Source organism: Lemur catta, chromosome 21 (genome assembly GCF_020740605.2).
Source record: "Lemur catta isolate mLemCat1 chromosome 21, mLemCat1.pri, whole genome shotgun sequence".
Taxonomy (NCBI): Eukaryota; Metazoa; Chordata; class Mammalia; order Primates; family Lemuridae; genus Lemur; species Lemur catta.
The window spans coordinates 9,699,778-9,713,345 of NC_059148.1; the positions used below are offsets into that span (position 1 = coordinate 9,699,778).

The 13,568-nt window shown below is 54.0% G+C and overlaps 2 gene segments (V, D, J or C); both read left to right on the forward strand.

The window, feature by feature from the left end:
* The first annotated feature begins 963 nt into the window (after positions 1–963).
* LOC123626185 lies at positions 964–6,717 on the forward strand. The segment is given in 4 exon segments: positions 964–1,017; positions 1,081–1,548; positions 2,836–2,958; positions 6,706–6,717. Coding segments are annotated over 4 exon segments (657 nt in total).
* A 282-nt stretch (positions 6,718–6,999) lies between these two features.
* On the forward strand, positions 7,000–7,878 carry LOC123626186. The segment is given in 2 exon segments: positions 7,000–7,056; positions 7,411–7,878. Coding segments are annotated over 2 exon segments (357 nt in total).
* Positions 7,879–13,568: the final 5,690 nt, after the last annotated feature.

The following is a 13,568-nucleotide window of genomic DNA, read 5'->3' on the forward strand; positions in this document are numbered from 1 at the left end:
CTGGAAAGAATGGGAGGGTTCCCCTCTGGGCCATGGCGAGCAGGCATCACGCTGGTCTCTCAGGGTCCAGTGCCCAGGCTGTGCTGACCCACCCGTCCACGGTGCTGGGATCTCAGGGGCAGCCTCACCTGTAGCAGGAGAGGCAGCGACATGCACACATGCTGTGGCCCGAGTGTAACGGCCTCCAGGACGGACCCCAGAAATGTGGGACACTTTACCAACCCCCGTGTCCACACTCTGCTGATTATTTGCACACTCTGCTCCACCTTCTGACAACCTGCACCTGCTCTGGGAATGTTGTGTCCTTTGTTTGTCCCCAGCAGGACCCGACTGTGACTCACACCCAGGGCACTGTCACCTCCTTCCCTGGCCCCTGTGGAAGGAGCTGCTCAGGGCTTTGCCCCAGAGCCCTCTGCGTCCTCCCCTCCCTGCAGCCTCCTCACACTGGAGGGTCATCGTATTTATCAACCTCCTTCTAGACGTCCAGAAAAGCCTCCTGAGAATATATTGTTTATTCACGTCAGTACCGTGGGGCAGAGCCAGAGGCACAGAGGCTGTGGGACCACCAGGCTCTCAGGCCAGTGCTCAGACAGGAAACCCACTCAGAGACTGCGGTCTGGCAGGTGAGCAGCAGGGGGCGCTGTGAGTCTCCCAAGTGTTTGAACAGGGGGCACCCATGGCTGTGCGCACCCCCAACCTCCCCAGCACTGGGGCTTTGCTGCCTGTGTTTCTGATGGGGACTCAGCAGCTGTGTCCTCCCTGGGCTGGGCGGAGTCTCCTGCTCACAGGACTGTGGAGGATCCTGGCAGCTGCTCCCTCCCTGCTCCCTCCCAGTGGGCAAGCTCAGAGCCTCACCCATCAGACCCTGTGTCTAAAAGCCAAGGTCAGATCTCCAGTGGTGCCCAGTGGAGCAGAGGTCTCCAGGGGGTCAGACAAATTTGCATGAACAGCCCCTGCAGGCAAATGGAGAACTTCAAAAAGGCCTGGGCAGCCCAGCCCAGCACGCGGGTTCAAGAGGTCTGAGTCCACCATGGCCTGGACCCCCCTCCTCCTCGTACTCCTCTCTCACTGCACAGGTAGGGGCATCGTGGTCCAGGGGCAGCTCCTGAGCCTGTGTCATCCTCCTCTGGATCATACCTCCAAGCATCCAAGCCCTGGTCCCTGTCCCAGCTCCCACGAGTGTCTGTGTTTGCAGGTTCCCTGTCCCAGCCTGTGCTGACTCAGCTGCCCTCCCTCTCTGCATCCCTGGGATCATCGGCCAGACTCACCTGCACCCTGAGCAGTGGCTTCAGTGTTGGTAGCTACAGCGTACGCTGGTACCAGCAGAAGCCAGGGAGCCCTCCCCGGTACCTCCTGAGCTACTACTCAGAGTCAAGTAAGCACCATGGCTCCGGGGTCCCCAGCCGCTTCTCTGGCTCCAAAGATGCCTCGGCCAACGCAGGGATCCTGCACATCTCTGGGCTGCAGTCTGAGGACGAGGCTGACTATTACTGTAATATATGGGATGGCAGCTCTAAGACTTACACAGTGATCGAGACACACGGCGAAGTGAGACAAAAATCTGTCCCTGTTCTTCTGGCCTGGTGCTGTCACCATTGGCTTGTGGCTCTGACAAAGTGTACCTCAGGCGGTGGCTTCTGTTGTCAGATCTTCTACCAATACCTGATTTTTCTTGGACAAATAAATCTGACAATGTTATATCCTACTGTTGAATTCAACTTTTCCATTGACCCACTGCTCAAATTTCGTCACCCTGTGCATGTTGTGTAGGGTAAATTCCTTGTTTAAGATAAAAATCTCTCCACGGAGACTTTGGAGGAGACCAAACATATTTCACTGAGGCCGTGGCTGGCTCAGTGTAGAACGTCTGAGGAAAGATGTAAGTGGGGTTGTAGTCCTGGGAGATGCTGTCCCGGGTGCACGTGACCTGCTGGTGTGTGAGGAAGGGGAGGCGTAGGCAGCTGGCAGGAAGTTAGGGGAACCCGACAAGGTGGTCGGGGCAGAGGCCCAGACCGGGTGCAGGACTCGCTGCTCTGAGGCCGATGGGCAGAGTGTGGGAGCAGGAGACCAAGACTGGGAACTGCTGGCCTGAGACTGTGCTGTCACCTGCAGTGTGCACCTCAGGGGATGTGGCCTGGACTCTCCCCTCACCCCAATGAAGCAATGCATGACCTTCAACCTGTTTGAAGAGAATCACCCACAAGATTCTTTATAGGAGAGGACACCCTCAGAATTTCAAGATTCCTGACAGTATTTCCAAGAGTGGGAAGTGGAACCTGCATCCATAGTCCCTGGACAGGCAACACAAGACCTTTCTCACAAAGTGCATCCCCTCTACTAGCTGCCATGGACTGTTCTAGAATGTGTGGGTAGGTCCCTCCACACATTGGTGCTGCCGGTCTGGTCTTGTGGGGGTACAGATTCGGGTGTGATGCATGCTGGGGGTTCTCGGGATTCAGACCTTTCAGGAGTTTTGTAGGACCCAGGGCAAAGCCTTCTCCGTCCCCCAACAACTGCCATAGAATGTTCCACACAGCAGGAACCAGGAAAGGCCAGAAAGGCAACAGAATGATGCCAATTTCCACGAAGTGCCTCTGACTTTGCTCTGTGAATGGACCAGGGAAAGAGATTTCTGTCCTTCGTATCCTAAGGGACAGGGCTATGGGCTGTCCCCATGCTGTCCTGGGACCCTCTTCCTCACTGTCCTGGAACATGACCCAGGCCCAGGCTCCTGAGGCCCTGCAGGCTTCCCTCCCAGCTCTGCCCACCACAAGGGGGCGCTGTGCTGTGCTCGCAGGTCTCTGCACCTCTCTCTGCTGGTGCCACCTCCTGCAGGTGCTGTGCTCACTCAGCGGCCCGTCATCTGGGAGTAACATCACCCCCTCCTGCACTGGAGTGAGCTGCAGAGTTGGGGGAACACGATGTTCTGGCCCCACCAGCTCCGACGAGAAGGCCCAGGTCATGATACTCGGTGGTTCCCAACTTGCAGGGTCCCACATAGTATCTCTTGCTTCTGTCCTGGCCACGGGGGCCCCTGTGATGCTCTGTGTCTGTCTGAGGATGAGGGCGATGATTACGCTCAGGATGTGGGAGGAGCCCAGTGCTAACCCAGGACACCTGCCCCACAGGGCAATGAGGCACAAGTCTCCTGTCCGATCCCCCATCCTGAACCATAGAGCCTCTTTCAATATCAGGCTCAAGGGACATTCCTGCAGTCATTTCTCCCTCCAGGGCCAAGGTTCTGAGGCCCCTCACTGGATCTGAAAACTTCTGTCCAGCCAATCCTAACATGAAGCTATTAGCATAAAATATCCCAACCTCATCATAGCCACGAAGGAAGGCAGATCAGGTGGCAAATGTTCTTGGTCATCTCACACGTCTGGGCGTGTGTCCTTAATGTGTGCTTGTGCCATGTCTCAGGACGGGCATGTGGCTAGGAGTGAGCGTGGTCACCATGTGGTCCAGGGAAAAGGTGGTGAGATTTGTGAAGTCAAAGAGGAAACTCACACATGTCCCTGCCCTTGGCTTTACCTAACGCAGCTCCCTGAAGTCTGCAGGGTCCTGTGATTGTCCTCAAGTGGGGCAGGAACATTCCCTCGAATGGATGGCTGGGACACCACAGAAAATCAGGCAGGAAGAAGGTGCAGACTGTAGAATACACTAATCAAGGAAAAGACACTAGATTATGCCCAAGAAAACTAAAAGACATTTGAGGGTAATGCAGTTCCCTGTAGGTGTAAAAACAAACTGGACAATGAGGGTTTCAAATCACCACAAGGTCCTTGTGAAAACATATGCTGAATTCCAGCCCACGTGTGGCAGGGACAAAAGAGATGAGAAGAAATCTCTGGAATCCAGATGGAGGGAATTTCCACAATTTTTTGGTGCTGACATGATAAAAGCCAGCCAGAGGCTCCCTTGAGAGTCCTGCAGGGTCACAGCACAGGGAGAGGGAAATGGGTTGAATACACAGTTATGTTGAAGTCAGAATCAACAGCACCGCCAGCAACAGCAATAGTTTCAATAGTTTTCATAATTAATACATGTGGACATGTACAACATCTAGTGATATTGATTATCAAAAAGGACAGGGATTGTGTAAACTTTTGTAATATTCTCCGTTGTAGGGAAATTGGACAAAATATTAAATTAATGTGCGCCCTAAGGAGACAAGGTTGCAACTGGAAATATCTAGGGTCCCTAATGAAATAGTCGGATGTAAAAGTAAACAGCTAGTGAGTGTCAAATGATTCAGTGGAAACACTTGATTCAATGAAAATAAAAAGGGAGACAGGAGGAATTAAGCAACAAGCCCAGATGAAGAAAGAGAAAGGTAGACACAGACACAGGATCAGTAATTGCACTAAATGTAAATTCACGGGTGGGTGAGATAAAAATAGAGTCCATTACAACAAAGATACACGTGTCCCTGTCCCTTCTGCCCCATAGGGGAGTTTAAAGATGAAGTGTTTTTACATATTCCATGATGTTCACACCAAATCATGCAAACACAGCACATTTTTTTTAATTTCTGATAATGCGACATATGATGTCCTGTTTTACTCTGGGTGGAGTTGGGAGGAGTCTCTTACTTTAATGACGACGCTGTTTCTCCTCTGAACGGGCAGTTCCACTGAGGCTCCCGCTGGTCATGGGCAGTTACTTACAGTGAACGAGGGTGGCCAGGCGAACTTGGCAGCACCGCTCTGTGTGTCACACCCACAGCCCTGGTCCCCACGCTGCTGATACTGCACACAGATTACAGACTGTGCCAGCGAGAAACCCCTGTCCCTTCGCACTCCCAGCCCCGGGCTCTGAGATTTCCCAGGGGTCTCACTGCTGGAGGGAGGAGGAGCCTCTGATCACCCACAAAGAAGACGAGACGTTATTTCACCTGTGCAGGGAAGAAAATGCTCACAGGGCTGGGCTTAGGTTTGGGGAAAAATAGATTGTTGGGGCAGGAAGTTGAGACTTCACACAGCTCATCCTTCAGCCCTGAAGTTTCCAGAGAAGAAATGCAGGATGCAGGTCCCTAAGGCTGTGGGGAGCTGATTTGGTGAAAGATGTCACTTCAGATCAAGAGTGCATTTCCCCATCCTCAAGTCATATGCTTCAATGGGACACATTTGGCCAACTTCAAAGACAAAGATTATGATACAGGATGAGAGAGACGTGAGGCTCCAGGACCATTTCAGCAGATGGAAGGCAGACTGCAGGGGACCCATTTCCAGTATCGTTTGACTCATGGCAAAATCTGAAACTAAATGCTTACAAAGGGGAATGTGTCCCATTGCTCCTTAGAATGACCAAAGGAAAATTAACAGAGAAAACTAGTAAAGCAAAAGTAGGTGCTATTTCAGATATATTGACAAAACCTCTAGAGAGTCTCATGATATAATATCCAAAATGTCTTCAATACAATAAAAAAATCACTTGTCATATCAAGAACCAGGAAAATTACAACTTGAGTGAGGAAAAGACAATGCACAGACACTGGCACTGAGATGATCTAGGTGATGAAATTATATGGCTCACGTACTTAAGTCAGCAACCGTACAGTTCCTAGGATGAGCTATTTCTGATATTCTTGAAATAAATGAGAATGGAGAAAATTTGAGAAAAAATTACAAGTCATAAGAACAAACTGAACATAAATTACAAGGCAAAAAATTTTAAGTTAAATTTAAAAAAAATCTCTTTGGACAGACTTAAAAACAAGTGAGAATGAAACTGAAATTTGGGCATTGGACAAGACATTTAATACAATTAGAGAAAGTGGAAGCCATAGTTATCACAGCCCAGCTGGGGGCGCTGTGGATCTTCCCAGAGCTGAGCCAGGCCTGAAACACACTTAAAAGGTTCAAATTTCATGGTCCCTGGGCCTGTGCTCACTGGCCTGAGTTAGAGGTGACAGCAGGTGCTTCCTCCCAAGGGGCAAACTCAGAGCTGATATCAGCCCAACTGTCCCTGACAAGAGAGTTGCCCCCTGGGCCAAAGACACAGAATCCCATGGTGCTGGTGGTGTTGGTGAAGGGCTCATATTTGCATAAAGCATGACACAAACACACCCTTCTCCCAGGGAGCTGAGGAGGAGACACAAGACCTATCCCAGAGACCAGAAACACCTGTGACTCTAGAGGATTTTTGGCAAGGCCACACCATGGACTGGACTCCTCTCCCTCCTCACTCTCTGCCCAGGTGCGAAGAGATTTCAGAGAGCAGCCTTTGAAGGGTCCCCTGTCCTCCTTCTCAGTCCTAACACGTGTGTGATTCGGGTTCCACGGTTCTGTTCTCAGTCTCTGGTGACTCACGAGCAACACACCCCAAACCTCCCTCAATCTGACCTCCTTCTGCTCCTGCCCAATGTCCCCAGTGGCTTCTCCTCCAGTCACTTCTATAGTGTGGACCATCCTGACCCTCCCCTTCCCATCTCTGATTCACGACTTCCACTCTCAACCCTCCGGTCTATCTCCTTCGTTCCAATTCCCTTCTCTCCTGTGAGCTCCTCAACTAATTACTAAAGTATTTGTATAAGAAAAGTCCTGGAATTTGAAAATATCTTTTCTTCTGCATTTTTACATCATCTGTTTCTCTTGAACTTCTCTGATCCTGCACTTCAGAAGAAGCCCCCAGGGTGCTGATTCTCTTTTCTCATCACTCAGGGACCTTCCCCTTCTCCTCCCTGGGTCTGTGCTCATTCCCCAGGGAACCCAGTGAGTCACCAAGCCTGCTCACTTACCCTCCAGACACTCCCACTCTCTCCCTGTGTGTGACCTCCTGAGGAATCACGTGGGGAAGGAGAAACCTGCTGCATGAGCAGCCTGGGAAATGGCTTCGTGGCTGGACTGTCCCCGTTCTCTGCAAATGTACATTTTATTTCATGTACAGTTTGTATAGGAGACATCCCTCCCCTTTTAATATAGGCAGAGTTGTGTGTCCTGTTCCCACTGAGAAGGCTGAAATAGGAAAGTTAAAGACTAAGACAAGGTAGGAGCTGCAATGAGGAGGGGACTGGCTCTGCCCTTGTGCAGGGAGCAAGCAGTGGTCAAGGCCCTGGTGGGGACAGAAACCTCTGTCAGGACCCCCCGGCATCTGGTCCCAGACACACTGCACCTGGGCCTGGGCAGCAGGGGGCGCTGTGGGCTAACACTGAGGGCTCTGAGTGGCTCAGCTGGGAAACCAGACACTTGACCTTGGTCCCTGCTCAGAGCTCATTGGTGCCAGCAAGTGGGTCCTCTCTGGGCCCCTGGGGAGACTTGCACCAGGCCCAGCCCAGGCCCCCCTCCCAGTAATGACACGCAGACACTGGGGCTGCACACAGGCCCAGGGCGGGCTTGGTGGGCAGGGCAGGAGCAGCACATTTGCATGCAGGGCCCCCTCCCTCCTCTGGGGCTGGAGGGTGGATAAGAGACACCTGCATCTGCCTCCCTGGGAGCCTCGGTCAAGCTCACCTGCACCCTGAGCAGTGGATACAGCAACTATGGCATTGCGTGGCATCAGCAGCAGCCGGGGAAGGCCCCTCGGTACTTGATGTGGCTTAAGAGTGATGGAAGCCACAGCAAGGGGGACGGGATCCCCGATCGCTTCTCGGGCTCCAGCTCCGGGGCTGACCGCTACTTAACCATCTCCAACATCCACTCTGAGGACGAGGCTGACTATTACTGTCAGACCTGGGGCAGTGGTAATAATCACAGTGACACAGGCAGATGAGGAAGTGGGACAAAAACCTCAGCCTGCTCAGGGTGTTGTTCTGTGACGATTTTCAAATTTTAAAATATGTTAAACGTATACAAGCTTGAAAGCGCCTGGTGTTTTCAAATATTTCTACTCTTAATTTTCCTTCAATGTTTCTGAAGTCTCAGGAAAACTAAAAATGAAAATAAAAATCCTGATGACACTGAAATGTTGCCCCTTCATCCATGTGGAGCTTTTTTTTTTTTCTTGAAAGGGGCAAATGATCCCTTTTTAGCTTATATCCTGCTCAGGAGCTGGGGACCAACCCAGAATGGGGACATTCCCTACAGCATGGACTTTGCTCTTCCAGGGGTCAGACCGGTGACCTCCGCCTCCCTCAACAGTTATGTGTGCTCAGGGCTGTCCAGGGCCCCCTGTGTCACAGGGACCAGGAAGTGAGATGCAAAATGCTGCTTGAGGAAACAGGTCAGGGAGAGTTCCAGGCACAGAGCTGGCCTGGCTCCCCTGCTGCTGCTTGAACCTGCAGCTGTCAGGTCTAGGTAGGGGGTAACTGTGGAGGCAACTGTGTCCCTGAGACCAGCAAAGCTCCCAGTGGGAGGTGAGAGGGGGAGGGGCAGACCCCACCACTGCTGGGAAATGCTGAGCCTGCCCCAGGGGAGTCGGGGGAAGTAGGTCCCACGAATGTGACTTTCCACCAGCTCATCCCTCTCAGGAACACGGGGACCCCACGGGTGGGTTTTCCTGAGCCCACGGGCACTGACTTGTGTCCTCTCCTGTCCTGCCCCACTGGGGCTTCTCAATGGTCCAGGCTGTGACGTGGGAGCAGAAGGACGCCAGGGAGCAGAAACTCACCAAGATACGCAGGTGTCATCCCCCCTGCAGCTTGTGATGTGCCCAGGTCCCAAAGTCACCTTCTACTACACAGGGAGCTGCAGAGACACTGGGGCGACCATGGAAACTGGCACCGAGGGTTCCAGAAAGGAAGCCAGAGTTTGTGACCTAGGACAGGAGTGATGGACCCTCAGGGGTCCCAGGCTGATTCTCCTTGACACCCCTGGGCTCCAGGCTGAGGGACAGGCTAATCATCATTGTCACAGCTGAATATAACCAGATGCCACCAGAAGCTCCCATCCATGGTGGAGTGAGGCAAGGATCTGCCCTCCATGCCGCCATCAAATCCATCTCTCCCTTGTCCCTGCCTGTGACCAACACCTGCTCAGGTCTGATGTCACCTCTGCTCCCAGAAGGTCTGATGCTTTTAACTTGGCTAATCTTTAAGACGTCAATGACAATAGCACCTTCTCTGACTGCCATCCCAGCACGAAGGGAATGTTTCTCTCCAGAGGCTGTAAGAGCACCCGTGTGTGTGGTGGGGGCTCTCGGGGAGCAGACGGTGCTAGACACAGAAGCCCAGGATCCCTCTGTTTGGTCCCCGAGATGTTCCTTTCACCTGGCTGAGGCTTTGGGGATGATTCCCTGAGCTCTGAAGCCTTAGGGAAGCCGGGTCCTCTGTATCCCCAGAGGGTGTCCCCAGGGAGCCCCTGGGGTCGCAGGTGCAGGAGGAGACCTCCCTGTGAGGAGGTGGCTCTGGGACCCAGCACTGCTTCCCTTCCCGACTTTAATCCCATGAGCCTTATTCTTTCCCCTCTCTGGGGCTTTGGTTGGGATGATGCTGGAAGGCACCTCAGTTCCCTGGGGACAAGAGGGATGAAAGTCATAGCCCACAGAAAGCTGTCACCTGGTCTAGCAGCATCTGCCAAGAGCCACCAGGGGAGCTGCTCTCTGCTCCCTGCTCCTTCCTGCATCATGATGGGCTCCTGGACCTGGGCTCTTCTGCCTCATCCAGGTCCCCAGTCCCCCCGTGCTCCATGGGTGACCAGGGGCTGGGCGGTGGGAGTGGCCATTGCTTAATGGGTAGACAGTTTCCGTCTGCGATTATCAGAACACACTTCCAATAGTCTTTGAAGACAACATCTCCATCTCCACGTCTGATCCTCAGAAACTGGATGTGACAGTGCAGTCTGACACTTAGGGACACACAGGCTCATCATTCTGAGGGGCTCTGGCTTGGCCTAGGGCAAGGGTAGAAGAGAAGTCAGAGCGAAGCTCAGCCTTGGGCGGCCCAGGCCCAGCTGTCCTGTCCAGGGCTGAGCTCTCTGAATTGTGAGTTTCCTGCAGAGACATCCTCAGGGAGGCTGAGACCCCAGGATTATGCAGAAAAGCAAACTGCAGTGAGCAGGGGGTGGTCTGCGGAAGAGGTTGGAGGAGAGGCGTGGGGCCTCCTGTGGTAACAGGGGTGCACAATGAAAAAGACATTGTCCTTTGTGAGCCTAAGAGGGAGGAAACATGGGACCTAGAGCTGTGAAATAGAAGAGACCTGGCAGGACCCGGGCCCTGGAGCTGAAGTGGGCCTGGGCCTGTCCCTGAGTGTCCCTGGAGAAGATCACATGACATCCATGTTCAGTGTGCTGTGTCCATGTCTCCCTGTCCCACCTGCTGTCCCACCAAGAGCCTCTGAGGTGTGCAGGTCACACCCTTCCCAGTGGTCTCCCTCCCAGCACCAGCTCCCAGGAGCAGGTCACACCCTGCCCTGAGTGGGGCTTGCACAGCCCAGTGGAGAAGCACAGATGGTAAAGGGCCATGTTCACCCCAGGTGTAGGGGGGGGTGAGGAGCGGGCCCTGGGGAGCAGAGCTCAGAGGTGCTCCCCACGCCTGGACTCCCCCCTTTCCCTCCTCCCTCCCTCTGCTCACTGAGGCTCAGCCCAGGTGAGGACTCAGGGCTGCCTGAGGGCCCTGCACAGCCCAGGGCCTCCGTCCCAGCTCTGTCCCCACACTCTGCAGGGCTGTCTCTGAGATGGCAGGAGCATTTGGTCCCCGTGCCCACAGCGTGATTAGAGGCTGCTGGTCCCCACGTAGAAGGCGCTGATCACCGCTCGGTGACCGGTGAGGGGGGAGAGGGGTCAAGACCCAGGAGGCTCCCGCCAAAGGGCTCAGCCACCTCCTCTCCCTCAAAGTCACACTCAGTGTCTGCGCCACTGTGCAATTTATGTCTGGGATTGGCAGATATTGAGAATTTATATTCTTCTCATTCTGCAATGCAGGTAAGCAAGAGGCTGAGAGGAAGAGGGGTCCCAGAGGGAGCGGCTGGGCCCAAGGACAGCTCCTGGCCATCTGGGGAGCAGGCTCTGCTCTGCCTGGGAGGAGGAAGAGGCAGCAGCTCCTGGTGTCCTGCAGGCAGGTGCTCCCTGTCCCCACTGGGCTTCCTGCTCTGTGTCCCCAGGGACAGCCCTTCAGGGAGGCTGAGCTCCCAGGACTGTCCTGTGAACCGCACAGGACGCTGGGCAGGGGGAGGAGGCTGTGTGCAGACCTGAGACTAAGGTGTGTGGGGCAGGGACACTGCCCAGCTCCATCCTTTTGGGGGAGGAAAAGTGCACAGTGGAGCAGAAAGGACACATGGGTGTGTCTGGGCCCTGGGCAGCAGGGGGCGCTGTGGCCTGTCCCTGAGGCCTGTGCTGTGGGACCCAGCTGGGAGCCCCACCTGGCCCAGGTCTGGAGCCCTCTGTCCCCTGCTCACTGGGCCAGCAGCTGTGTCCTCACTGGTCCCTGGGGAGCCACAGAACAGCCCTGCCCAGACCCACCCCTCCCAGGCTCAGCTTTCCAGGCAGGGGTCACAGGCCATGATCAGGGTGGAGCTGTGACAGCCCAGGGGGTGACTGGATACATGAAGGGTCTCTCCCTACCCCTGGACAGCTGGCGCGGATTAGAAGGGCTTGGGCCAGGTGTCCGGCTGGGGATGAAGGACCAGGGATCCTGGGGGTGTCTCTGTCCCCTGACCCACCCCCTCACTCTGTCTGTCCTGAAGGTCAGGGTGCTGGACCCCGTCTGTGCTGCTGTGACCGTCGGCAGCACCCAGCGTGTGGGGCAGGCGGCCCCGTTTCCTTCCCTAGAAGCAGCAGCGATGCTGGCTGTGGGCATCTGTTGATTTTATGTTATTTAATTCTGGTACCAGCAGCCCCCAGGCTGTGGTGACTGAGAAACACTTTTGTCAACACCTCCCTGCCCAGCAGGACCTGGCCGTGCTCCGATGGCCCATTTGGGCAGAGTCGGTGGGGTTCAGTGACCAGCCAAACCTTCACCCCCAACCAGCATCCACAAGGCCGGGCAGGGCAGTGCTGGCGTGAGCTGGTCATCTCCAATCCCCCCGTGTGAGTTTGGCTGGGCCCAGTGCAGACTCGAACTTGAACGCCCACCCTCAGCAATGAGATAAATGACATGGGACCAGGCACAGCCAGTCAACACCCCAGGACCCCACCCTGACCCCTGACCTGGGGGATCTTGACAGCCAGTGAGGAGCAGAGCTTTGACTCCCCCCTGGTGATGAGAACACTGGACAGAGGGAGGGATCAGGGTCACCGGCGCTCAGCTGTCCCATCCCCTGCCTGGTGTCAGTGAGGCACAGCAGAGTCCAGTGGGCAGCTAATCTCCCAGCCCCTCTTGAATGGGACACGTCTGTGCAAATCACTGCTCCCCTCTCCCCAGGAAGGTTTGAGCAGCCCTGGGGCGGCGAGAGTCAGGGCCCCGCTCTGCTGGGCAGTGGGGAGCTGAGCCGCGACCCCGGGCCCTTGTGCTTCACCTGGGCAGGAGGGTCCCCTGACAACAGAGGGTTAAATAGGAGCCAGAGTCTCCTAATAGAACACCACAGTGTCTGGGGCCCAAAAACTGTCACTCGTCTCATCAGGAACCAGAAAAATGACAACTTAAATGAGAGATGAAATCAACACATGTGAACACTGTGATATTAACAGCTCAGACGCTGAAATGATGTCACAGAGGTTTGTAAAGCAACAACCATAAAATCCCTCTGATGAGTAACTATGACCACTCTGTAAACAAACAGAAATGTAGAAAATATCAGAAAATTAAGATATATAAACTCAAACCAAACACAAATTAAAGAACTGAGGAATACAATCGATGGAATTTTAGAAAGAAAGTTCAGGATGGACTCAAGGGCTGGTAACATCTGAGAATCCGTCACGGGGGAAGGTTTTCCCACCATGTGAGAATAAAGTGAACATTAGGGAGTGAGGAACTGAAGAGCTAGGGACCTCGTTTGACCCGGGGAAAATCAAAGTGGACAATGTGGGAAAAATAACTGCACATCACCCTGCACACACACACACACACACACACACACACGCACACACACACACACATACAAACACACACACATACACTCACACACACACGCACACACACATACATACATACATACACACACACACACACACACGCCAGGCTGGTGCACATGTAATACCTCCACAAGTTTTCTACTCAGACACAAGCTTTTGTTTGCTTTTTGTGGCTGTAGTAATTGGAATTATCTTTTCTGCTAAGCCGTATTCTTTTTATGTCAAAATAATGTACACTGCATATTCATTTTGGTGAGAAATTGTTAGAATGTTGTCATTTTTAACAAGATTGACAACACTCCTCATTCAGTATAACCCTATTTTCTCCTAGCCTCATATCTTTAAGGTCATTCCTAATGGCTCTCACAAATCAGGGTCATATGAGACTTGGGCAGTGGACAGAGCACTGGGGACACAGGGCTGGCCCTGGCACACTCTGGTCAAAATGAACACGATGGTGTGTCTGGGCCTGGACACCAGGGGGCGCTCGGGGCCTGCTCCTGAGAGGTGTGGGGTGATCAGAGCTGCGACCAGCCACCTGCCCTGCCTGGTGCCCTCTGCTCAGGGCACAGCTGTGACCTCCCCACCCCCTGGGACCGCACAGCCCCGCCCCTGCCCACCCCTGACACCCTCAGGCACAGGGGCCTGAGCAGGGCCCAGGGTGGGGGCAGAAAGCTGGGG